General features: G+C 37.3%; 3 protein-coding genes across 3 annotated transcripts; 1 reads left to right on the top strand and 2 right to left on the bottom strand.

Moving 5' to 3' along the window:
* Positions 1-858: 858 nt before the first annotated feature.
* On the bottom strand, positions 859-5,081 carry LOC113780826 (subtilisin-like protease SBT2.6). Its single transcript, XM_027326606.1, has 9 exons — positions 4,942-5,081; positions 4,666-4,816; positions 3,864-4,276; positions 3,573-3,668; positions 3,373-3,442; positions 2,961-3,243; positions 2,497-2,831; positions 1,850-2,117; positions 859-1,590 (listed from the first exon to the last, which is right to left on the bottom strand). The coding sequence occupies exons 1-9, from the start codon at positions 5,079-5,081 to the stop codon at positions 908-910; spliced, it is 2,439 nt and encodes an 812-aa protein (XP_027182407.1). The 3' UTR covers positions 859-907.
* Positions 5,082-5,686: 605 nt separating this feature from the next.
* LOC113781357 lies at positions 5,687-14,074 on the bottom strand. The gene is made up of 12 exons (XM_027327275.1): positions 13,913-14,074; positions 13,562-13,655; positions 13,105-13,199; positions 12,435-12,964; positions 12,119-12,329; positions 11,691-12,002; positions 11,173-11,326; positions 10,526-10,663; positions 10,108-10,189; positions 9,682-9,968; positions 9,485-9,598; positions 5,687-9,355 (listed from the first exon to the last, which is right to left on the bottom strand). Exons 1-12 carry the CDS (start codon positions 14,063-14,065, stop codon positions 5,988-5,990), a joined length of 5,538 nt encoding a protein of 1,845 aa, XP_027183076.1. The 5' UTR covers positions 14,066-14,074; the 3' UTR covers positions 5,687-5,987.
* A 1,656-nt stretch (positions 14,075-15,730) lies between these two features.
* Positions 15,731-20,511, top strand: LOC113780975 ((S)-ureidoglycine aminohydrolase). Its single transcript, XM_027326775.1, has 13 exons — positions 15,731-16,075; positions 16,190-16,318; positions 16,654-16,741; positions 16,822-16,898; positions 17,106-17,145; positions 17,281-17,347; positions 17,819-17,904; positions 18,192-18,273; positions 18,428-18,484; positions 18,672-18,710; positions 19,403-19,473; positions 20,119-20,172; positions 20,263-20,511. Exons 1-13 carry the CDS (start codon positions 16,009-16,011, stop codon positions 20,330-20,332), a joined length of 927 nt encoding a protein of 308 aa, XP_027182576.1. The 5' UTR covers positions 15,731-16,008; the 3' UTR covers positions 20,333-20,511.
* The last annotated feature ends 7,212 nt before the right edge of the window (positions 20,512-27,723 follow it).

The following is a 27,723-nucleotide window of genomic DNA, read 5'->3' as shown; positions in this document are numbered from 1 at the left end:
CAAGAAACCAAAGAACAAAACGAAGAGAACAAACAATCGATCCACGGCTACCAAGATAAAAGCTATTATGAAGAGCTTTCAGGTATTTGACCATCAAAGGAACATTTTATCAGCTTGTTAGTTTCTTAAAAGACATCGAATCTTGGGAAGTTGGCATTTGGAATGCTGGAAAATATTGAGCTGTTAATATCCACCCATGGTTGTCTATAACTCTATATTCAACTTAGAAGGTAAACAGAAGTTGCTCACTTGGGCAATAGATTATTGTTCGGCAAATTATAAGATTACCCCAAAATGTGAGGACTAAGCCTCAATTTCTCAATGCCTTCCGGTTACAGGTGAACAGGAGAAAAGGTTTTACATCAAAAATGTTTGCAACACTACGGAAACGTCGCTAGAAATATTCTTCAGCAATGGAGGTGTCAATTGTAGCTTTCAATAAATATCTATTCTCAAAAGTGTTCTTTTCTTGCTTTGTGATATGTCTCCTCCTAGCGTTGATGTATGACGCTTTCTACCTCCTCCAAACCAGACCATTCATTTTTATTTAACCCCTCATGGTTTGTAAGGGAGGGGTTTAATGGGAAGGTACAGCATTATAGAAGCTTGATCTGTAATAGTTCGATCCACTAATATCAATTTGGATGAATGAAATTTTACAAAATTTTCTTGTACTCTCGTTCCCAGAATTCAACTGATAACAGAAAGCGAGAAGTTCTGCATCTGAGATACATTTTGCTGATAAGCATGAAAACACAATCTAACAGGAATGTTCTTACAATCTTATTCATTGTAAAGAAAGGACAGTCAGAATGGTTAACCGGTACTAAAAGATAAAGGGAAATGGATAATTGGCTTTTGAGGTAATAATTTTCCTAATACTATGTGTATAAGGGGATTGACTTCATCATCCTATAGTGCTACTTACATAGACAGCCATAGGCACTCTTACAACATGCTTCTTTTCTCCCAGCATCAGTATTTCACCAAATGTGTAAGCATCTGTTGCCTCAGTTGCATTAAACTGAATGGTAATACGTCTTGAAGCATTGACACTGATCTTAAAAACCTGTGGTATCACAGTAACTTTCACCCCTAAAGGCTCTTTTACTATCAGCATATACTTCTCATCTGCATTACCAACATTAGTTACCTTTCTGAGAATCCTCCTTGATCCAATCAACTTGGAAACTGTAACACTCGGTGTATTCAGATCTGAGCACCGTGTCTTCTGAATTGGACATGAAACGCCGACTGCTTGTCTAACAGACATGTCATCAACACCTGGAACTGAGCATAAAAACTTTACATATTGCATGAAGTTGATGTTGAAAACAAGTCCAGGATCAATTGCTCGAGAGGGGTTGATAGCACCACCTCCAAAGTCGAAGGGGGTTGCAGCAGATATCTGCTTGGTTTTTTGGGCTAGTATTGGAGCACCTGTTTGATCAGCTATATCCGCTGTTGTCGTCATTGCTGATATAATAGCTGAAGGATTCCAGTGTGGGTGTTTTTGCTTAATTAGAGCTGCAATACCGGCAATATGTGGAGTAGCCATGCTTGTCCCGGACAATAGCGCAAAAATTTGACCTGGGAAAAGGATCACAATTGTAGCATGTCACGTGTCTCGTTAAAAGACTAGTTTACATAGACCAAATTAGGTTGCCTGTTTATCTATATCATTTTGCAGTTCTAATTGCCAGATGTGTATTAATAAATGAAAGGAAGGCATATTATACAAGTTAAACCATTGGTTACAAGTTTTTATCTGAAATAAGTAGGCTGTCCATTACCTAGTTTCAGCTTCGAACTTAGCTAAAAGAGTTGAGAATACTGGATTTCTGCATACCTTTGATGTGAGCATCTCCTTCACTGTTTGGGCTCCAGGCCGCCCATATTGAGGAGCCCGGAGCCATGATATTTGGTTTGAGGACATCAGCATTCTCTAAGAGTTCATTATTGACATCAGGGCCTCTTGATGAATATGATGCCACTGTTGGAGCCTGCCCTGTGTAAATTGCTCGCCTCCCATCCAAAATTCTTGCTGTGGCTCTGAAGCCAATGGCTCTTCCGTTTCTGCTTCTTATTGTATTTGCATTGTAGTACTCCCAGAGTGCCTGTAATACAAGATGTCTTTATACAACTTCTGCAAACCATAAATTCACTATTGCCAAATTACTTCAGTAAACAAATAAGTCCCGGATTGACTCACACATTGCAAGAGAAGAAATAATATGTTTTCCTTTTCTTCTTGTAAAATATATGTCAACAGATTCAATTCCATCTAAAATTTTTTGAGAATGGAAGAAGGTCTTCATTTAAAATCAGCTGCATTACAATGATAACAAATGCAATTTTATGCAATAAACTGGGCTTTAATGTATGTCGGATCATCCTTTACACTTGTGAGTTGTCAGATGCTAGAGTAACGAAACGTTTTCCATACAAGTACAGAAAGTATACTTCAGTATTATAAACAAATGTTGATTGAAGTACCGAAGAGGCTTCCATATTGTTCAAGATGACTCCAGGAACTTGTAAGGTTACTGCAGCACCCTTAATCTGCTCAAAACCAATATCAGGGTTCCTTGTAAGTATGAAGCCAGCAGCGCCAACTTTACTCATGGTGTCTGCAACTGCGGCAATACCAGACGCCTCAGAGTCGAAATCAAGTGTGTATGTGCAAATAACTATCTTCCCCTGAACTAAGGAGCGGACAAATTGCTCCGAGCTTTGACAGCTATCAATCGTCAGAAGACCATCAGTGGAGTTTATTTGCCCAACATCTGCTGCCGCAGCTAGAGGGAAGAACACTTCTCCAACTGTTGGAGCTGCTAAAATGAAAATCAGTGAGCACATCTCCTTGTTAAAATTGCTAGAGGATGCAATAGTAAAGATTCATCATTTTAGATAGTGTAGACAAGCAAATACACAAAATTAACCATTAACAACAAACCTACGTGCAAGTCCTGTGCCAGAAAAGCTTTGTCCATTGCCCAACCTAACTGATGAGTTGTATCTGCGATCAGTTATAGAGGCAGCGACACTTGTGATCCATGGGCTAAAAGAAAGCATAGAACTGGAAGAAGGCCCTCCATTTCCAGCAGCTTGAACAACAAGAACACCAGCTTTTGTGGCAAATAAAAGCTCCATCTCTAACAGGTTCAGAAAAGCAGAAGGTCCAGATGGCACTTTTGATGGCCCTATAGAAAGATTCAGTATGTCAACTCCATCTTCCACAGCCTGCACAAGACAATAACATTACAAGTTACTTTAAAGTTGTTTGATCAAAGTTCCATGTCAAATTAATTGAGAAACAAATCAATTATCTATAAGAATTTCTTCATGTGCATTGACTCCTAAAGTAGAAACCTGATCAACAGCAGCCACAACATCAGACATATACCCTCCAAAAGCATACAGAGCTTTATAAATAGCAATCCTGTATAAGCAAAAGAGAAGACTTGCATATTACATATACATTTATAGAATTTGAATAAAAGGGAACCTTTAGGATTTCCTTTCTTTCAAAATTTTTATAAGAGAACTGTATCAAAGCAGATATTTTTTACCTGGCTCCTGGAGCCATGCCACTGGCATAACCATAATTGAAGTCATTTGCTATTACAGGAATTTGGTGGTTTCCTGCTGCTGTTGCAGCTGTATGGCTGCTTAATTTGCACCATTTCCAATGAGTTAAGAGTACAGGACTAGTATTGTTATATAACTGGACAATTCAAATATTAGAAACCCGAAATATGCACCTAGTAACAGATTCTGCTTGAGCAAAAAATAATGACTTTAAGTAAAAATCATGTCAAGATCCAATAAATATGCAGATAATCCTCCATTGTAGTACTTGCCTCCCATGACCATCAGCATCAAAAGGGGAGGCATAGTCACGGGTAGCATTGAATTCACCGGCAGCAACTGCAGCTCTTGCAAAATATTGCGCCCCTACTATCTTACCATTGCATGCTGTTGGAGGGAATTGCTCCCCAGATGCACATTTCCCTTTATATTTTGTAGGTTTTGAATATATTCCCCTACTCGAATCTGTTGATGATTGAATCATGAAGCTTGGATGGAAAGGATTTATCCCCGTGTCAATGAAACCTATCACCACTCCATCCCCTGATGTCCGAGCTCCTCCAAGTGTTGGCCAAACCCCAGTAGGAATCCCTAAAAAGTCAGGCGTATGTGTTGTCATCTTCTCCATTTTCACATCTTCATGGATTGTCCTAACTCCTTCAGCATTCCGTAGGGTGTCAATGTCCTAGGGAATATTTACATGTTTTAGTATTGAATTATTGAGCAAGTCATGTCAAACAAAACCAAAAAAAAAATAAAATTAATGCAATTATTCTATCTCATAATGAACAGCTTTTTCTATTGGCAGCATAGTTTCAAATTTCCACATAAACAGATGATACGACTGCTCTTCTTCACACATCTGCATTCATGGTTCGCATATATCACATAATCATCAAAACAATTGAACATGATGTACGTATGTCTTGCTGAATAAGAAATGGTAGAGCAAGAGTGTCCCATCTATATGTATTAAGTATACATACTATTAATATATATATATATATATATATATATATATATACACATAAAAGCATGCCTATCCAAACTCAGCTATGGCCTCAGATTACAGACCTCCTTAGATGACACCTCGATCGCAAATCCATTGAGGAGATGGGTGTAGCTGTACAGTTTCGTATAGGCACTTCTGGATAACAGAGATTCAAGGAAAGCGTCATGCTCTTGTGCCATCTTCTCTTTGAAACTGGCTATTTTTTCCTGATTCCTACCATGAAGTTCAGCAGATGATTTGACTAAGAAGTGAAGCAGAACATCCCATAACTAGCAACAGAAAGAAAAATGAAAAGAAAGAGATTTCTTGTCTATGCTTTTGAGCAGATCATTTGGTACCTCAACAATAATTTTGTGTTCTTGGAGGAGCCACCAGAAGCTTTGTCCAGTAAAACCATGTAAACCTTGGCCTCACTTGTAAAGGTCATAAAAGCATTCATAAAGAGGACGAGTAAAATGAAAACGCTAAATGAGTCCATAGTTCTACAGAAGTAAAGGAAATGCTTGATGAACTGACACATACGATGGTATCTTAAAGATGCAAAGCATGGTTCCTAGTCTTTTCTCTGCCCCAGTCTACCGTGTACCTTCCATGATCAATTAGGTAATCGATTTCATGCCTTCAGTAAGACCATGCACACCTTTCTCATTTTTAAACAACCGCATTCATGCAATTGGCTCCTTTTTCATCCCCTTGACCACAATGGATGACTGAGACTTAGCTTACATCAGTGAAATATTTGCGAAGTGACATTCTTTCAGGATCCTGTTAGGAAGCATCAGCTGAGCTCATTGTCTAGAAACAAAAGTAAACATGGTGGTATTCTCCGTTTGCCCGTAATTTCCTTTATTCGACAATCATGTCTACACAGATAATTAGCAAACCAGAGAATCGCAGACACTAGTATAAAAGCAAAGAGATTTGAATTCAAATGATAAGATCCTTCTTCAAATATCTCCACTCCTTCAGCCAATTGAAAGAGAGATTCATGATATGCATTGCACAACGGTATTCATCTGCTTCTATCAATTCTAAGAATAGTATAACTAAAACTAACGTTGCCTACATGAAATAGAGATGAAAGATCACAGAACACGTTCCGGCACTGTACACTTTTGTGCAAGTATAGCAAGTGGCCATACTGTAACCAATATATATCATCAATGTACAAAATGGATCCGTAAAGGAACATGAGAGCACTGGCACCAGACTACTGGTCAGTTACTCCACCTGAATGAATACAAAAAGGCTCGTAGTGATCAACACCATATATACACAAAGAAATTCCGCTGTCTAAATCCTATCCTACATGCAAATTTCTTCCACAAAGCAGTGAGCTTCAATCCCTTTCATTTAGATATCATACCCACTTAGGCAAGCAAGATCAATGGGACCTTTGCTGTCGGGTATACTCCCATAATGCAATCGCACCACTGACGTGGACATTGAGTGACCTAATTACTCCCATCTGTGGGATCTCAATGCAAGCATCCAAAACATGGATTATCTCTGCAGGAATACCCTCCTTCTCCCGGCCAAGGACTAAAACAGTCCTTTTAGGAAAGGCATACTGGTCGAGAGGTTTGCTGTTTGCAGTCTGCTCCAGACCTAGGATGGCAAAACCCTCTTTCTTTTTCTTTTCCAGGAAATTTTTCATGCTACTAACTGGAACTTCTATTATTGGAACCCACTTCTCTGCCGTTACACTGATAAGTTGGAATTGCTTGTCACTCAATATATTTTTGTCTGCTATTGCCAGTCCTGCTGCTCTAAATACTTCACATGTCCGTGCCAATCCAGCAAGGTTTGGGATTCGATCAACCAATGACGCTACAAGGATAAACTGCTGTCGTCTTGCTTTTAATTTTTGCATCGCTAGATTTCTTGAATGTAGCAGCTGATCAAGTAGTTCATCTTCCTTCTCAATAGCAGCAAGCAATTTCAACGACTTGCTGTTGTCTATTGAAAAAACAGCAGTAGTTTGTGTTTCCTGATCAGACAGGGTAAACTTCTTCTGGAAATCCAATGACACATCTTCCTGCAGATGGAAGGAAGGTTGTTCTTGATTGGAATTTTTTGCTTCTTTAGGAGAATTGCTATAATCACCAGAAGGTAAGCCCTCATATTTGATAACAGCTGCATCCCTGGCCATTGAACATCTGAGTTCATCACGCGTATCATTTAAAAAGCGGGTCACTTGATCCATTAGAGTCTTTGGGACACATTCAAATTCCTGTTCCTCCACCCGGCTTGCAAAAATCCCAGCTGGTGTGACAGAACTTTTTGGATCAAAAGCATCAAGATAACCCTCCATTGATGCTCTTAGCCGTGCACAGTCTGGGTTTTCTGTCAAGTACGACTTCAAATCCTCCAGGCACCTTTTCTCCAGTGGCATGGCAATGGAGGGACCAGCATCAATGCCAGGCAATAATTTATGGAGAACTTGATACACTAGTAACTGTGTAAACCCACGCAAAGTATGATGATGTGAAGTAAGCAAAGGTATTGTAGGAGGTAGTAATTCATCAAGATGCCCGGACTGATACTCTTCACCAGCATGCAGAATAACATTAGCCGCTATGAATACATATGAAGATAAAGCCTGAGGACGCACATCATAATTATGGAGCTGAGGAACTAACTGTTGGCCAACAAGTGAAGGAAACTTCAAGTATATATGGATTGCAAATGTTTCCTGGTACTGACGAACTGAGGGCAAATTGTTTCTTTGAAGTGCTTTATGCAAGCTACACATAACTTCCTCAGCAATATCTTCATAAACAAATCGTGACAAAATGCAAATCATCTGCCATGCACGAATTTTTCGTCTGTGAATTGAACTATGCTTCTTATACAACTCTTTAGCTAGGTCCTTGTCATTTAGCACAGACTGAAGAAGCTCTAGCAAAAAGATTTTGCCAGATGCAAGGGCTGCCAGGCTGTTTCTGCCTCCATTACAAAAACCAACCATATCAGCCATGTCTGCAAGTTTGTAAAACAAAACGGCAACAGAGACACGTGCATACAGCTCTGTATTGATAAATTCTTCAGTTAGCTCAGGATCTGGGCTTTGGGCTAACATTGATACTTCACTTTTTGCATCCTGATTTTCGGTCAGTTCGGCTTCAAAATCTTCATCAAATGCAACAGACCCATACAAGGTTAAAAGCTTCAGCTCTCTCAAATAGTATTTTATGGTCATGGGATTTGCAAGCAACAGCCCTGTTAAATGTAATGCAGCAAGACGAATTGTGCGTGGACTTTTCGTCCCTTCCTCAAGAATTTTCTCAATGAACCACTTAAAAGGCCCAGGTGCACCATCAATTTCATGCATGCATTCATCACCAAAAACTGAGTAATGCAGAACAGAAGATAAAAGAGCAGCAATCGGAGCAACCCGCCTTTTATTGCAACTAACATGCAATATCCAAGAGGACTTGACCAAATCCCACATCATCCGGGTATTCATGCCATCAGAGGAGGTAACAACTAAACCCTTTCTGTCTGAAGCAAACAGCTCCATAATCAATCTAACTGATCTTAGCAGGGGCAGTACAGACACTTCTCCAGCATTTTCAAGGCTATCAACAAGATCACTAAAGATCCAGTTTGCTGTAACATCTGATAGGAAAATATTGCAGCTTCTAAGATAAACTCCTTTCTCAAGCACATACTTAGGAATTAATAACAGGCATTCTATGCAGATCCATTTCCAGTTAATCAAAATTGCCCGCCGAGTTCGTACCAAGTTTCCAGTTTCAATGAGATTATTGACACACTGTAGAAAAGTTTGAACCAAGGTATCTAAAGTGGGTCTATCATCTGCTTCTGACACACAAGATTTTCCATCATCCACGACAACATCGAAAGACAAAGGAGAGAATACAGACACCAATTCTTTTAGGATATGGGCCAATGCTTCATATGACCCTAGTCGTATCTCTGCCTCTGTTTCTGATCTACCTGATGGAGTGGTAATTATTTTCCAGCAGAAGCTCCACAGAAAGGTAAGAGCAGAATTAAGTGACGTAGCAGGTGTAAATTGTGCACACCACCTTGAAATGGATGCCACAGACTTCAAAGATATTATAGCTTGCAAAACAGAAGTAGCAATACTAGATGATAACCGGCGTAGACTTGGGCCGCCAAGTCTCCCTCTAATTGAACTGGGAAGAATGCAGTCGTGTTCCACCTGATTGGACCAGAAAATGGAGCATGAGGATTTGGCAAATGAGACGAGCTCCTCCAATATGAGCAAAAAACATTTGGCAAACTTCTGAAGAAAACTTGATTCCACAAGGAAATCTGTATAAGCAGCTGTCCCAGGAAGGTGAATGTTGGCCTTGATTCTTTCCCTGATGGGACCTTCAACTGTTCTATCTTGGTTTATTTGAAGTTCCTGAACCAAGCTAGAGACCAGAATAAGATATTTCACAGGTACCCATTCCAAAAGGTTTTGCTGCTTGCAGACATTTTTTCCATGGTCCCGCAGAAAGGTAAATAAAGTTTCCAAATTTTCCTGCTTACTCACAAGAAAAATCACCCTCACCCATCTCTTTGCTTCATATTCCCATTTGTCAATGTCAGCATCATCAAAAGTAAAACGTGCTTCTACTGGATAACTATAGGTAAATTTTTTGGGGAAGCCATCAAGAGCTGTCAAAAGTTCCAGATTCGGAATGCGACAACTGGCAGTACAATGTTTGTCATCAGACTTAATGAGCCATTTTTGTATTTTGAATCTCAAGGGCCCTGGATTCAGAAAATAGTATGTTAGTAGGCATAAAGGAAAGAACAAGCGAAGAAATTAGCCCTCTGAATCAGACAAAGAATTATCACAAGAAAGTTCAAATTAAGACAGAAAGTACATCTAACTCATACCACCAAAATCAGTGAACTCCCGAGGAAGGTTTGAAATGAAGTGCAGAAGTATCTCAAGAGGAATGTCAACAGCAGCCATTACAGAAGTAGCAGCATCAAGCATCCTTTCACAAACTAAAAAACTCAAAAAAAGTTAAGGGCCTTCACAATTTGGCAAGTTCATAGTTGAAGATGATATTAAAATGTCCAATTATTACCTTGAAGACGGTAATTGGCATTAAAGTGTTGTTTACTGCTTTCAATAATATATCGCAGAAAATCTAGTAAATCCACTTTATCATCTTTCCAGGAGCTTCCTTGACCAGATTTAACCTGGATCATGTTCAAGGAAGCATCATTAAATCCTGCAACTCTAGGGTTGTTATGTTGCTCAACACCACGGGCAGCTGAAGCAATGCACTCAACAAGACACATTAATCCAGGTCTCCCAAAAGAATGCTTTTTAGCAGTTGATGCTAAGTCAATCAAGAATTTAATCTGTTTCCTGAAATTATTAAAAAAAGATAAATCATTAGAATCATAAGATCAACCCTCAGCAGCTCTAAGTTGTTGTTGCATCAACTTATCAAGACAAGGACTATAAATAGGCATTTAAAAATCTGACAAATTAAATAATAGTTTACCTCGGATCAAGATAGAAGCAGTATTGGCACAGAAAACTGGCAGCAGCATCAATTGTACAGGAAGAGTAGATTCGTTTCAAACCTAGAAAATGTAATACAAATATATTTGAGAATTAAAATCTATATGTGATGCCTACTTAAGGTACAAGCTGACAGGACATCATGGAGACTAGCTCACTAAGTTCTGAAGAAGCTAGTTGCAGTATACAAGATAGAAGATTGATTCATGCTACATTAACCTGACTTTTCTGTCACTCTTTAGGTTATTTGGACAAGGATACAATAAGCATTGGAAATAGATCTAGAACTACTAGCACATAATAGATCCCCTATAATAAGACAAATGTATCCTTTTCTCTCGAATAGCCTCATTGAAAATAACCATTTATGAAAAGTTAGTTCCAGGAAGTGAACGTACCGAAATCCTGATGGTGAACAGGATCATTCAATCCTTGCATAAGTGGACCTAGTATGAACTCCTCTGGCACTAATCTTACATTGCTTCCATAGTCCTTCCATGGAACACCCAAAAATGATTGCATGATCAAGCACCTCACTACAAAATTCAGACAACGCAAATTCATCATCATCATGAAGATTCAAAGGATAACCAAATACTCCCTCCATCCAATTGATACTGTCATAATTTCCTTTTGGGGATGTACCAAACTAATGTCACCAAGTAAAATCGGCAAAGGACTTTTCATTCCATTTCAAATTTTACCCTTGCATGTTGCTGTAAAAAGCACAAAATCTATGATGATTCATGTTTGGTCTATTATTTCTTACTAAGTGTTTACCAAGTTGAACAAGAAAGTGTGATTCCACCAGTGAGTGGAATTTGGAAAGCATGCAGCTCAGATGCCTAAGCATGTGGGCCCTGTGTTTTGTTCCTAATGTCAGATCCTTTGGACTATTAAATTTCGTCCACTAGCTTGGTAGAGTAGAACTGAAAAGCCAGTTAAACTTCATGCTTTTTAAAAAAATTGGGACGGTGGAAGTACAAAGCAATTTGACAAAATAAAAAGTACTATGAGGCTATACATTGTAGAATCTCAATGTTACCTTGAGGATTATCATGACAAAATCCTCGTTCCCACAGGACAGCCAACCACTCATAAATTTCCTCCAAATTTTCCATCCAATTTTGACGGAAATCTCCACCATGAGAACTCACTGAATTCTCCAATGAAAGAGAAGACTGGAGTAACAAATTCATCTGATAACACAAGAAATGCAACTCAATATGTTTTAGAATATATATGATATCCTATATGTTGCAGTTCAATAGAACATTGAGAGTTATGACATACTTTAAAGAAGAGGAATTATAGAACATATGTGGTTTTAGGTCATCCATCATCAGTTGCGAGAAAAATTTTTTTATTGTCTCAATGTTTCACAACTAATCTGCAAGTAATCCTTTTTCCAAGACTAGCAATAATCTGAATTATTCAACAGGCCATTTGATAAATACCCGTCCCAACAAGAACAGCTCATCTTTTACAACAGTATTCTGTGGGTGTGTCTCGGGGGTGGGGTAATAAAAAATCAAGAACTTAAAGCTCAGTCACTCGTAAAACCTGGTGATGCCATGCTGCTTCAACCAAGTGAGTACCATATTCTTCAAGCATTTCATACAGCAAAATAAAAGCTTCCCATCTCTGCCGATTGTCCAAATGATGATCATTTAAATTATAGAGTTTCCCAACACCCAGGGACTTTGCTTCCTCTTCAGCCCACCTTTCCCTTTTGGTCATACCACAAAGATCTAAACTCTTCCTGTCAGTTATAGTATGTGAAAGACCAGGGTACTGACAGCTTTCCGCCCTCAGGTTTAATATACTTTTTAGCACGTGTAATGACTGTTTCCTGGTTAATGTCTCCTTATCAACCTAGCAGCACAAGAACACAAGATGAACACAAATTAAAATCAGTAACAAAATTTTTCTTTCGCAAAATCACAAAATTCCAGATGAAATTCACTTTATGATAACCAAACACTATTTACCAAGCCTCTTTTAATTTCATCCCAGAAATCATTGTCAACTGTCAAATCAAATGTTTCTCTGGTGACAATTACATTCCCATCTTTAGTTCTCCTATTAAAAGCACCAGTTGATAGGGAAAGAGAAAGTATCGTATATGCATCTCTTCTCTCTGAAAGCCCCATTGAGAAAAGCTTCTTGCAGCATTTCCATATTTCCTCAAGAAGATGCTTCCTGGAAGCCAATGTGAAATTTTATAAATAAATCCAAGTATTGATGATGAACATTTAACTAACATGCATTAGACTTCATAAGAGTCAAAAGCAATGGTTACAGCACCTGGTTAGTATATGGCTTACACCGCTTGAGACTTCAAAAGCACAATGTGAAGCTAATACTCTAAGAATAGATGGAAGAAGAATGCTAAGTGCAAAAGATCGATGCTCAACACTGTGTAAAAGCATCTGAAAAGTCAGGTTACAGAGATCCCAGATCAATTTGTTAGCAAAAACTTGCAAGCTACAGGTACAATCCACCACATGTTTACATTGTAAAGAAGCATCCAGTGTTAAGGCCAGGATATAGCAAGATATTGGTAATGGAAAGTAGTCAAACTGAGACTGTATCAAGTCCCTGTTCAGCTCATTAGTTGGCTTGTCACTGCATTGCTGAAAACAATGCAGCCTAGGCTGGTGGTCATCAGAAACCTGAAGAATTGGGCGTGAACTCCATTCAAACATAGCCGACTCTTGGCTTTGAATCATCCCCATAGATAGACCAATCAATCTGAACAAAAATGGAACCAAGGTTGCTTCAACAGCATCCCAGCTGTTCATTTCAAGCACAGCGTCAAAGAACATACTTGCAACCTAAACTTAAAAGTCGTCCATAGAAAAGAAAGAAAGCATGAGAGACATAACAGACAGGTTTTGGACCATCCACAGATCACAAGATACATAATTTGGCATGCCCAAGGCATCCGACAATACCCAGACATTTGTCAACTTACCTCATTAAATATGTCAAGATGAGATGATGGTGCCAACTTCAGAAGAGGAATCAAAATTCTGCATACAAACAACTCTATTTCACTGGTAATTGAACCTGCATAAAAAATCCAAACTAACAATTACAACAACTTGCAAACTAACAATTCAGCAAGAAGGACTTGAACCACAAAAATAACAAAAAATCCAAAAAGTACAACCCATCCCCAACATGGCTTCTCGTCATTTTATCTAAAATGCTGAGCCTGAAAATCTAGAATGGCACTGATGATAATCCTCAAATAATACTCATAGAATGTAATACTGCCCTCAATTCTACATTTGTCCAAGGATTGAGCCAGGAGGGAAAAAAAAAAAGCAGCAGTATATTTTGTCATGCAACCTATTAGCATCTTCAATCTTCAAAACATGCTGAATAACAAAAATGATAGCCAAAATTGAATCAGAACTCAAGCAAACCTGATCTTTTCAGAAGATGACATAGAGCAGCCACGTAAGATACAATGCAATAGTCCCTCTCTGCATCCCTCTCATTGCTTCCCACCATTTTATCCTAAAAATCATATTAATAAAGCTCAAAATCGACAATTTCGTTCACTGCTAATAAAAAGATGGGCTTTCTCCAATTGCTTAAGCAAGCAATAGAGAACTATTTATGAATAAAATGGGCTTTTCTTCTTTTTTTGTTCTCTTTTTGTTTTTCAGCAAGGAAAAATGAGAGAGTTATTCAAGAAAGAAGAAAAAGGAGCTCTTTTTCCAAGCAGAAAAATGGGATTTTTGAATAAGAAAAAGGGAAGAAGTTGGTGTTACCTTGGTAATGTTGGGAAATTCATTGAGAAGAGAGGCGAAAAGGGAAGATGGAGAAGAGCTCATTGAAGCCAAGATACAGTCCAGCATCGCCGGAATAGCTGCCGGCGGAACGCGCCGGAAGCTGCTTAACAAGGAATTGAGTATGGGGTCCATCGAAAATAAGGAGAGTAAGGAAATCCGGGGAGAGGGAAGAGGCTTTAAACGGCTATTATATACCCTAGTAGACTATTAGTACTATTTCAAAGGGTTTTTCCAAATGAAAAGAAATGTTTGGGGTGTTAATTAAGAATTTAATTTTCAATTTGACCCTTCAACTATTTCTTTTTATGACGATAAACCATTGGGTTAATTAGAGTAAAACCCTAAAATATTGCCTCAATGTTGATTTTAACCCTAACATCCATATCTTCTTTGAGTCCTTCCTTTTCTTGTTTGCTTTGTTTTCCTTCTTTATGTCCCATTTATTTCCCACTTCCTTAATACATTTCTATTAGGCATCCATTCTTAGCTAATCATTGAATGCCTTCAATGCACTTAACAAATTTAATTATATCTTACCATGTTTGATTTTAGCTCTTTTAGGTTTAGTTTTTAGTTATTTTTTTCAAAGTAATGATATGTATTAGTTAATCACTATTTCATCACCTCTTCTTTAATTCAAATTTGGTTTTTTGACATTATATTTTACACGTCTTGGATTTTCTTCTTGATTTTAACTAGATATTTTATCTCGTCGAAAGGTTGATTTTTAACTAGATCTACTCTTATAAATTCTTATTTTGCACGTGTCAAATTTTAATTGAAGTTTTTAAAGAAATATTTAAGATTGTACAAAATAGTGAGGCATTTTAAGTTTCATTAACATTACTTTTATTTAATATAACAACTTTAGCATCATTCTTTTCAATGGGAAACGAAATCAAAGATGTAATCGAGTTGTTTGCAGCGATTACATGTGCAGCCACAGACAACAATTGACGGTCAAAATCTGCTGTAAGAAATTGGGTTGATCTAGGCTATTCATTTAAAAATTATATTACATGGTCCAAATTTCTTCCAATTCTTTATGGTAGATCAAGGGATCATTTGCACGGTGCGGTTGCACAATTTTTTTATCCATTTAGTGCCAAGATCTTTGGCCCATGTAAGAAGTGATACATAGGTGATGAAAAATCGATCATACACGAGTCAAATACTCACTTAATTTTTTATTGTGATTGCTCTGTGAGTTGTATGGAAACACAAATTCTCAAACATCTTTGAATAAGCCCATGCTAGGAACTTATTGATAGTTCCGTTATTCCAAATAATATTTCGCTTGCATCATAAACACATTTTTTAATTCACTTTTTTATATTTCCAATCACCCATTTATCTCACATACATCACATCATAAATAGTGCTACAGTAATTATTCCAAATAATATTTCAAATAATACCCTATCCAAACAAAGGCTCAAACAAGAAAGGTGAACATGCTCTTTGTGTTTTTTTGATAATTTAAATATTATATCATCGTAGAATTGAAAGGATTAAATTGTGACTTTTTAAAACAAAAAATTAGCTAACTATTTGTAGCACACATTTAGAACGTTCACCTTGTTGATTTAAAATTTTTTTCTCTAAATATATTTTTTTTAATCACATTTGTACTTCTTCAACTACATTTTCATCTTATATATATTATATTCTAAAAAGTGTTTCGGTATTATTTTTCCAAAATACTTCTAAAAAATGCAACCAACGGGTTGGCAGCGTAATCTAATGTAACCAACGGGTTGGAATCACATAATCTAATGTAATAGTGATATAGGGTACCTGAAATGTCATAGATATGATTATAGATTTCACGAGAACTTGAGGGTTGGCAGCGTTTCTCCTTTTCCTCTTTTTCATGCTCAGAAAGTGTCACTTTTTTCTTGGAGCTGACACAGCTCCCACCAAAAAATCCTAAATTAACACGCAGTGAGGCTGCCGGTGATATGTAACAAGAAGTAGACAAAAGCTGTCAGGAATTGGCGGAGACTGAACTCCACTCACTGGAGAAGCACAAAATCCGGAACCCCAGAATCAACCGATCTCAGGAAGCCATAATCATGCCAAAGATGCAATCTTTCTCAGTATTCTCTGTGCAACTTTACTTGCTTCTTTCACTAATGTTAGGTAAACTCATTTTCCAGCTTTTTTTTTTCCAATTTCTTGTCTCTTTTTCTTGGTCAAAATCAGAATCCTACATGTTATGTTTCTGTTTGTGTCCATTTTCAATTGTTTCTTCAGGCATCTTGGAAGTTTCATTGTCTCAAGAAGGGTTCTGCACTGCACCATCAATCTTGAAGACTGACTCCAATGCTCTACCACTTTACTGGAAAGTTACCAATCCCACCTTGTCTCCTTCTCATCTGCAAGGTCTGTTATTACTGACTCTAAAGCAGCCACAACTTTTGATTTTTGGGATTCAATTTTTTCATTGAACGTTGCATCAATTATACTGAAATTGATTTATGAACACAGAAAGGCTTAAGCAACTTTTTAGGTTCTGTGGACTAATAATGGTATGAGGCTACTGTAATATAGTATGCTTTTGGTATCGAGCTTATGTGAGGGAAAGTTGGTTGAGGCATTTTAAGGGAAACTCAATTTAGTAGCTGGAAATTGTTGAAAGTTGATTATTTGTTTCAATACTACTCTGTGAAGAAGTAGTGCTGTTACAGGAAATTAATCTTGAATTATGTTATTGGCAGACTTGCCAGGGTTCACTCGCAGCGTGTACAAAAGGGACCATGCTCTGATAACTCCTGAAAGTCAAGTGTTCAGCCCTTTGCCTGCTTGGTATATTCAGCTTGACTTTGTTCAGCTAGTTTTGTTGATAGCTAGAATTCTTTTAATTTTATTCAGAATCGGCTTGACAGGACAAATACATTGGGTGCTTATCTTATAACACCTGCAATGGGCTCACATTTTGTTATGTACTTGGCTAAGATGCAAGGTATGATTTACTTGGTATATTGATATGTGATTTTAAGGTGAAAAATTACCTTATTGTTTCAACAAATTGCACAGCTTGCTTCTATGGTCTAGCTACTGGATACATCAACATGAAAATCTAGTCGTAAATTTTATTTCGTATCTTCTGCTGTTTATTGTTATTTACTTTTTAATCTTCAACTTGGTTTCTGCATCTTCTTGTCTGCAGAAAATTCAAAGTCAGGGCTTCCACTAAGTGATGCTGAGAGGTACATGCTATTATGACTCTGCTGAGAAATCCTACATAGAAAAATCATTATTATGTAAATTTCTGAAAAATCAATTTTAATATTTGTCTTGCAATTTATAAATTCTACCTCCCTCTTTTGGTTTTTCACAATCAGGTTCATATTCGTTCTTCATGGTACTGCAGTTCTTATTGATGCATCTGGCTATACCCATAATCTGAATGTAAGAATACTAAGCATTTTTTTCTTTTTTAGATTTTGCAATTAGATTAGCAAGGCTTAACGCTCATGAAACCCTGCACTACTGCTCATTGTGATAGTTTGCATAAGGGATGTAATAATGATGAAGAGGAAGAGCGCATCGAAGGGAACAAATATGATGTGAAATGATATATTAAAGTTCTGATTGCTTCTATGCACAATGTGGGATTTTCTGTTTCTGTGGGTGTGCAGTGTTGGGAGGTTTTTTCCAAGTATATTACTTGCAGGTGCTCATGTTCTCTTAATTAATTCATTACTTGGGCTTCTGTATCATAAATTTCAAATATGAAGTCCGAGTGAGCAACACTGAGTTTCTTTGGATATCTTTGCTGTCCTTTTGCTTATCTGGGGTCTAGCAATTTTTTCAGCTGTTCAATGAAGTCTTGGAAAACTTGATGCCACTTGTTATTCAATAATTTCATAGTTTATGTAGGTGGATTCCTATGCTTATCTTCCTCCAAACTCAACTCATCACTTGAATTGTGAGGCAACCGCAACTCTTGTTGTATTTGAAAGAAGGTTTGTCTTTCCTATGCATCAAAGTTGACTGACAATTTAGTCAGTTTTTTCTTACTCTGTTTAATCACAAAGGCCTATTTACCCTGAATTGTACTCGTTGAATATACTTTCTAACTCTATTTTTATTTTTATTTTTAAGGCCACCTATTAACTTTTTTCACCCAATCAACACAATACATGCAGAAGATTTATTAGATTGCTGCATATGAAATCAACCTCCTATTCTTGCCTTCTGAAAAAATTTGCAGTGGTTCTCCTATTAGGTGACCAAAGTCTTGTTCTTACAGGTACTCCTACCTGGAAAACTATAGTACAGGGCTGATTGTTGGTACAACAGATAAGCAGCCTCTTCTTGAGACTCCTGGCGAGGTAAATTTACTTTACTTTCTGAGCAGTTCCTGATCAATATTCCTAAGAATAGAAGATTATGACTAGAAGTTTAATTAAGTCTCAAAGCTATTAGAATTTCATCAGACATTATAAATACTATTAACTGAAATATTACCTTCTTGTTCATTCTCAGGTTTTTGAACTCAGGAAACTACTTCCCACTTCTTTGCCATATGATTTCAACATTCATGTGAGTTGTTACCTTGCATAATCTTGTTGTTGAGATGCATTGGCTGCCTACACTACATCTCACTTTTAGATAGCAAGATGTAAATTCTTATCTGTTTGTGAACAAGGATTCAACAGAGCATGTAGCAATTTTGATAGATATATCTGCTTGAAGCATCAGTTAATGACTATTATACTCCACTTGGCAGATTATGGATTTTCAACCAGGAGAATTTCTTAATGTGAAGGTATACTTTTCTTTGATTCTGCCGCAGATTTCCTGTTTTGAATTTACTGCCAATATCTCTGGTTATCCTTAGATGAAGGTTTGCATTTTACTGCCAATTTCCAAAATGAACATTTTATTTGTGATTCAGACTTCTGCTTTTTCGGATCCTGAAAGTTTTCCAACCAATTGAGGTTCTTCGCAGAGTAAATTCTTAGCATCTTTGCCAAATACAAGGAATTCATGAAAAATGAGTGCTTTTGGAAATTTGTAATTACTTGTTAATATGTGGACTTTATGCATATAAATTTTCATCAAAGACTCTCCATTCTAGACTTCTAGAAAGAAAAAAAGAAAAGAAAAAAAAAGACACTCTGTTGTACAATTAAAATTTTCACTTTTCATTTCTCTAAACTGAAAACTGAAAACTGTGTCTCTGCAAGAGTTCCAATAAAAAACAGAAGCTGCACCTCTTATTCATGGAATTTACGCACGTAAATTCGTGTGCAAATTCCGTGAAAAGGATCCGTTCATGATGTTGGCCTTGTTTTGAGCCAAATCATTTACGCTATACCAAGTTAAGCCAAGTATTTTTTACCTACGTGTTTGGAATCTTCTTCAAACAAGCATAATCAAACATGGTTGTCATGTTCCTTCTATTGTTTCCCTTCCAGATTTATGAATGCATCTAAAATATCTTCGGTTTTTTGGCAGGAGGTCCATTATAACCAGCATGGTTTACTGCTTTTGGAGGGCCAGGGAATTTACCGCTTAGGTGACAGCTGGTAAGAGTTGCAATCTGTCACACAGACTATTAATTCAAAGTAAACATGTTGAGTTTTGCTGTGATTTTACTATGGTCTTATCCTGATTGGCATACATTTTTGGCATTGGCTGCTCTCATGCCAAAAGACACAATTGGAAAGATGATGGGGAGGGGGTTAAATGAAATTTATTAGAAATTTATTCCAGCCAGACCTGCAACCATAAGCCCCCTTAGAATTGAAGTGTTGCACATTCTTTAGAATGATTAAAGTTCTGTGCTGCTCACCACTCGTCGAGGCCGAGGACGGGCTTGATCCGTCATTCCAGGATTTGCAGTTTGATGGTCAAGAAAGGCTTCTTTTGGACTGTAGGCAGCATTTTCGGCCAGACTTTGGATGTTGATCAAGGACATAGCATCACAAACTACACGAACTTGTCCCTTTTTCATGGAGATTTGACTGATCACAGAGAATATTGTTTACTCTAACGAGAAGAGAAACTAATAAAAACTCCAATGCCAAATATCAAGACTAATTACTGCTTCATTTCTCTTTTGTTTTTTCGTCCTTTGCACTTTATTACTCGCATCTCTTGGCAACATATTTGGGTATTCTTAGCTTTTAAGGTGCCTCATAGCCTTTTGTTTGTGTGAACTTGTGCAACAGGTACCCTGTTCAAGCTGGTGATGCCATTTGGATGGCACCATTTGTTCCTCAATGGTAAGTGAGGGACTCTGGGTCTTTATGCTTCTTTTTCCTAAAATAGATACAACCTAAGTTAATAGTGATTCATTTTGCTCCTGTTTTCAGGTATGCTGCCCTTGGCAAAAGCCGAACACGTTATTTGCTGTATAAGGATGTAAATAGGAATCCCATGTAATGGCATGTACTAATATCTGGGGTGCTTGATGGTCTGCTTCTAAGGGTACATGTACACATGGCGAAGCAAAATACAAAGTAGTCTTCTTTATACAAGGCATGTCAGTTGCACCATCTGATTTATCTTCTGGATTCATTTCATTGCATCATAACCTAATGGATGGAGAATTTTCAGCTCAGCAAAGCTCAGCAAATGTCAATTTTGGTTATTCAGTTTGCCTAACCAGAAAAATCTTGAAGAGAAAGAAAGGGACTGTGCTATTGTACAAGGCACATAATGGCTACAGTCCATATGATGAAGTAAACTTGGGACATTAAAGAGTTCTCAATAAAATTTGAGGAAGAATGTTGTATACCACCTCATAGTATTAAGTCAAGCGTGAAGTCTTTCCTTGAAAAAACTCCTTGTAGTTACCAAACCCTTAATGCACCATTAATCCGAGTGATACCACCAACAGAAAGGATCAAATGGACTCTGGAAGCAATTACTAGTCAGGTGATAGAACTTTTTAAATCTTTAAATTTGTTTTTCATTTTTTCCCTCAATGTTAAAACTTGTAGGGTGAAATCTTTTGCTCCTCTCCTGTGTGATTCAGAAATGGCTTGCAAAACTAAGGATGAGATATGCAGCTTCCGTATTAAACAACATAGTAAATAAACATTTAGCAGGGAACAGTGACTCCTGCAGCAGAAGCAAGAAAGAAATGTACCCTCTTAGAAATGATGGTTCAAGGAATTCACCATTCAAAGCTACGTTGTATAAAACATGGTTGAAATGAGGTAGAAAAGCTAGTTTTCAATCTAGTGAGGTAACTGTAAAGGGTGTTGATTTCCAAACATATATAACTTCCTTCATCAACATTCAACTCTTTCTAGCTAGAATGTTATCTCTATTCTGCATTTTCTTGAAAGAGTCGATGGATGTAAAATGCTATGCAACACTGTAAACGTTATCAGGATAATCTAAGATTATTATACCCTTTTAAGCAAGAAAGGTCAAGCAAGTAATTAATGATGGATCTAGCAATTTACAGATTTCAAACTTGTAAATTAATCAGCATTGTGGTATTAGTCTCAACGTAGGAATCACTTTTAGACACGTAATTATATTAGCCGCATTTAACCATCATCATTATCGTCATCATCCCCAAAGTAAATGTGTACTCACTTTCTATGGCCAAAACCCTTGCTGCCCTACAAGATCAAGATCATGATCATGATCATGGAAAATAAACCAGGAGTTGAAATGACTCCACGTGGCAACTCTGAGACCACCTAAGGATGCATCTGCTGCGTGTCCCCACGAATAAATTGCAAGGGAGCACAAATCCTACGACCAATTTCCTCACCATTCGTTTGATACAATTTTCCACAATAATATGTTTGGTGGAATACATCCAATCCAGATCAGCCTTTCCCAAATGGGAATATCACGATCCCAAAGCATTACCTAATTCTCTAGCGAAAGGATTTAGTCTTTTCACTTTCTCTAAAGTCATCATTGGTGCCATTCATTCAGCTTAGATGCCTCTAATAAATTCCCTTCCAAAGCTTTGATCAAAAACGGGTTTTGGTGCTTTTTTAATGTTAAAGCTTTTGACTGCTTCTTAAAGTCCATTGAAATCGAGCAAGGTCTCTAATCAAGTCTTTTGGTCAACCTTAATCGAATTATGTTCCAAGTAATTATTCTCAACGAATTTCATCTAATTAAAAAGAGCCAAGTTATTGATGCTAATGTGGAGCTGGCCATGGAAAGCGCTTACTGAACATCAATTTGGATCTACTTAACAATGCTGTGTAAACCAACTGCTCCTAGAGTAATTGGTCATCAAGAGAGTTTTAAAACTCTACTTAGACGTAAGTCAAGAAATCAAATCCGTTAACCTGTATTCTAATATCTAGACTTTCCTGAAAATATTTCGCCAGTTGGTGCATAAGCAACTGTCTAGACTGGTGATAATTTACAGGTTCCCTTTGACTTGTTTAGGTCCCCCCTCTCCCTAGTGTAGAGTAGGAGTAGTTGTAGCATAGAATCTATCGTGTCGACAAAAAAAAAAAAAAAAAAAATTGTGTAGTTTACATACACGTAAATAGTACTAACTTAACAGAAACACTAATTTGTGTAACTCTAACCTCATACGAGGTATACATTAAATAGCCAGAATTCAACAAATTTCGGCTTCTTTCTGCAAATTATGTCCATTGACATTGTCCAGTTATGTAATTCATACAGCGTTTGCTGTAAGATATTACATTTTTTGTGTAAACGTGAATTTTTTCAATTCATACAACTAATTCACGATTAAACCAAAGTTTTACTAGTTTACGCTAGAAGAAGTCAGATTTTTAACAAATGTTATTAACTGTGTTTTGAAATTCATATAGATTTAGCAAACAAGATTCTTTTTTTTCTTTTTCTTTTTTTTTGTCGACGGAGTGGGGTGTCCGGGTCAAGTCCGTAAAGGCGGCCCGACTAATCCCCACTCCGGCCCGGCCCAGCGCCCCAACCAGACCTAGCACGTTAAATGCACGGCGAACTGATGTTGCTGCGGAGGTTCGACCCCAGGACCTAACGGTCCCGAGGAAGAGGCGCCAACCACCAGCCCATTCACGTGGGGGCAGCAAACAAGATTCAACTACCGACATTTTCTTGCTGTTAAAAGCTTACAGAATTTTGAGAATAGGATAATTTTGATTGACTGAGAATTCGCGTTTCCTATCTGAAAGATACATGAAATAATATGTATCCAAATGAAGCCCTCCCACAGGTCTTTCCGGCCTTGTGAATTCCTGGCCCTTATGTCCCACTGATTTGATGTTTCTTTTATCCTATTCATGAACTAGTGTCCATAAAACCGAGGTCCTAAATTCCTGATGTTCAACATTATCCTAAACATCATTATGTACTAGCCACTGTTTACCTCAGTCATCATTTCAGTATGGTTACCTTCAAGAGAAAAGGGATCCTCTACATCAGTGCGCTTGAGTTCTTATCAGTTGGACAGTGTTTTAGATTACAATTGCTTTTCGTACTTGTGAAATTAAAGAAAATAGCAACTGTCCTGTTTGAATTTCAATCATGAAAAAGTAGTTGCTTAGATTCTGCATATTATATGGTAGCTATTGGCGTCAAGTCAGAAAGAAGTATGTTGGAAAATGACATTCACAAAACAAGTTGAGAATGAAATCTGAATGAATTAAGTTCCATGAAATGGTTCATGGAGAGTTCTGCATATTTCTACTAGTCTAGTTGATCTAATGGAACTATTTCGTTTCAATAGATTGTCGGCATTATTAAGATGGAGAAATTTCAGAAGCCACTTCCATTTGCTTTTGCAGATGCCTTCTAGAACTTGCTACTCGTGTGAAAGCAACCTTGATTTTTTATGGTATCTACCTAAAGACAGCAAATGGAGAAAAATCCAAGAAAATTCTGGTCTGTGAAAGGCCTGTTTATTTTACATCTATACAAGCCGACACTTTGTTTTCATTGTATGGGTGCTGAAATAACTGTTTCTGTTGATGCTGATTGATGCTGATGTTTGTTTTTTGATTGTCAACCCCCAACTTGATTTCTGGGATAAACTCGCTTAATAAATGTGTGACTTTTGATATGTGTTTTTGGGATGTCAGTATATATTGGTGGATTGCGATTTTCTAAAGGAAGAAGATTGTTTAATTATTCAAGTGTTAAGTATTCCAAATCCATTCCTTGTGGTAGACAAGACTATTCATCCATGAGATGAATCTAGATCACTTTGAGCACTGCTGATCAGAGGAGAAAAACGAATGGTGGTTTTACTGATTTGTGGGCTATGCATTGCTATTTTATCAATTTTTTATTGGTCTGTCATGAAACAAAACAAGTTTATTTTTAGTGTTGGCAGACAATCTTAATTAAATATAAATAATTTCTTGATATCTTATATCTGATAATCCAAAAGCAATTCACAACAGACAAACTCTTTAGTAATATGTTCTTAGGTGAAGTTTTGTTTTTGTCTTGTTTGATACCAAGCTTACGTTTTCATGAAAGTAAGATCCGATTCACTGGTATGATTTCATGGTAATGTGCTTTAAACTATTTCTGTTTCTATTCTTAGACAACTTGTTAGGTTAAATCAAATCTTAAATTGGTGACTGGACTCCCATTTGGAAAACCAAAAAATTAACGTTCTGCGGAGCAGGCCAACCATAACTAGGGTTGAACAGTTGCATATAGCGAATTATCAAGTATGGCAACGCTGCTTAATCCGAAGATACAGGCAAGGGTATAGTTATTAAGCACTCTCTGTGTCACGTTCATGAACATTACCTAGCTAGCAGCTAAGACAAAATTATCACAAGGATGATCTTTATTAATTTCTTGGAATTTAAATCCGGGCACAGTATACTTATGCATGCTCAAAATCTCAAGTAGAAGCTTTCTAGTATTTCCATCATAGTAAAAATGATTAACACGTTGGAGGTAGTAATGAAAAGAAGAAAATTCTATCTAGTTTTTGTAAGGAATTTACGGAGGTCATAATATTTACTCAATCATAAAAAGAGTATAAAGGATTCTGCCTTCTTAATGCCCAGAGGTCCTTTCATGCATACCAAGTTCGATTGCAGTACACTGATTGAAGTCATCATGGGCGCTCTGCATATCTGAGAACGAATGTATGAAGGCTGTAATCATACTTTCAGATCCATAAATTTTGGCTTTCCTAATAAAATATGAGTAACTAATGAAGAAGTAATCATTTCCCAAACATGAACCATTATCTCCTTATTATATTTTAACATGGAAGTCATGTCAAGGCTGTACTGGTTTATCAAAAATAACCGTGCACAGCAAGCTATAATGCTTTGCCTAGAAATATGCCTATAAATCCTAAAAGGAACACGATCAAAAGTTATGCATGCTTGATAGTTGATGGGCTATATAATGATTTGCATCAGGGAATGCAAATGGAAACAGGTGCGGGGGTATGATGAATTCATGAATCATATCCAACTCTTTCTCAGGGCTCCCAATTGATTGCTATTCACTAGCAGCTCATGTAGGATATCTCAAACTCCTGATATTATATGCTGTCAACAGCAATCTTGAGCTGAGCTTTTGCCAAAGGATTGATTAGCTTCTAAAACAGTAAGCAGGTGTGTGTTCATGGTGTGATTAATGATGGTTAACAAAGAGACTGCTTAGCACTTTACACCTCAAACCAGGAATCTGAAGGATATCACCATCCATTGAACCTTTAGACCATCCAGGCTTACAATCACCATGCTCGTCTCACGTGCATCAGGTCTAGTGTGAAACCAAATTTGATTGTTCTCAAATATAGGAAACTACCAAAAGACACTTGCTAAACTAGGATTATCCTTGTTGATTCCTCCCCTCAAGAAAAGGTATTTTGTTCCCGAACAGCTGACTCGGCTTGGGTTCTTTTTATTATCTTTACGGTTGTATCTTGTCTCATCTGATACTCAAAAGAAAGAAAGCTCTATTTAACACATGAAATGGCATTGTGAGTGTTCCTAAGGCATAGAACACAGAGATTAAAGAATTTGATACTTGGGCAAAAGTCACAAACGAGGATGGGTGAGGAATGAGGTCAATTGGAAAGTTTTGGATACCCCACTTGTCAAAATAAAAATGCAAAAGGCTCCGACTAGTTCCTACTACTCTCATTAGTGCAAATGAGCAACCAATGACATTGAAAAGCAAACAATGCCACTGGCCGGGCCTCATTCTTTTCATATAATAGTCTTGTGATTATGATCAATTGCTTACTACTGCATGATAATCTAATCTTAATGGCACCTGAATGTCCCAGTCTCCATTCATCGTAGTTTGTACCTTATTTGCAATGTGTGGTTCTAACACATCCGTGTTTAAAGTTGCTAACATTAACAGAGGTTTTGAACTTTACGAGAAAATGGAATGTACAAGGGCCAGTCCGGGGTCGGTTCAGAGGGGGGATATTGTCACAAATCACGGCAAGGTTGCGGAGATAATGGTATTGACCTGAGCATGCAGTATATGTGAGATAGAATATTGGGATATCTTTTGGCAGCAATTTGAGTTACCTCATGTAAAATCATGATTCAAGAATCAAGAACCATCAACATCTTGTAGCTTTGCTAAAACAGGGCACTCTTTTTTTTTTTTGACTGCCAGCATTATTTTCTTAGAAGACATTTTATTTTGGGCAACGCATTACATTAGGTTCCCAAGTTGATTTCATTGTTAGGACTTCAAATTTCTCTGATATCATCAACATGGTGTTTGAAGTAGGAAATTCAAGTGGTCCAGCTTAGTGTTCGAAGGAGGGAAACCATATCCCTAGAAATTTGTGGCCTGCTGAAGTAATGTTGCTCAAGCATATTCAAACCCTTGCCTAACTTTACCTGTTTTCAATACTGCCGCAGAACTATCCATCATTATGAGGCTTAGGACTTCACCTTCTCTAGCATTTGAGAATGGTCCATGGCAGGAAACCCCACCGGTGCAATAATGCATAGTTTTTTTTTTTTTTTTGGGCAATACAGTGCAATAACAGCTGATTCTCTTTATTCTGATTAATGGTTTAAGTTTCATGATTAGAGTTTGGGTTTAGCTCTCCATCAATTAATTCAAGCACAGTAGCTTTGTCAACTAATAAGCCTCGTCAAAATAATGTGGGATTGCAACCGAACATTGTAAGTCAGACATCCAAATATACCTAATTCTTGCTGGTATAGAAGATTGAAAAATGCTCAAGACCAAGGAAAAGTAAATCTCGGGTATGAGCTGCTCTGGATTCTTGATGCATACAGGAAATCGTCTTAATTTCCAATACGAGTAGATGTTATTGACAGAAACTTGTGTCGGTAACTAAAAGTACTAAAAGTTCCTTGTTTGAGGACCCTTAAGAGGGGAAAGTCCAAGGTCCATATGAACTCAATATTCTTTACTCTCTGGCCTTTTCAGTCGTGCAGAATTAAAAGTTTTGTGGGGACTATGCCAGCGATGCTCTGCGTATTATATGGAGATAATACTTGAGGGCAAGGAGTTCATATATTCTTTGATTCTGTGACTACAGTTGCTGTATTTGATTTGTGCCAAAGTAAGAGAGCCTTTGGACTTTTTCCTGCTGATGCTGTATCATGTATATCAGTATATGTCCATTACCAGTCTTTCGGGTAAAAGGTTTTCATAAAATTATGCTGACTATTTAACTGATGCTAAGGAGTCCTAGTTTTTCTTTATTCATCAACATGACAAAAACAATGGTTTTGTTCAATTATAGATTACTAGAGACTTCCCTCATTCAGATATATATCATTAGACAACTATGGCTCATTGCTCAATAATGCAGACTTGAACTTTGAGCAAATCTCAGAAAGGTAATTACAGCTTTGATA

The sequence above is a fragment of the Coffea eugenioides genome, chromosome 8, assembly GCF_003713205.1.
Source record: "Coffea eugenioides isolate CCC68of chromosome 8, Ceug_1.0, whole genome shotgun sequence".
Classification (NCBI taxonomy): domain Eukaryota; kingdom Viridiplantae; phylum Streptophyta; class Magnoliopsida; order Gentianales; family Rubiaceae; genus Coffea; species Coffea eugenioides.
This window is presented reverse-complemented; position numbering and strand designations above follow the sequence as displayed.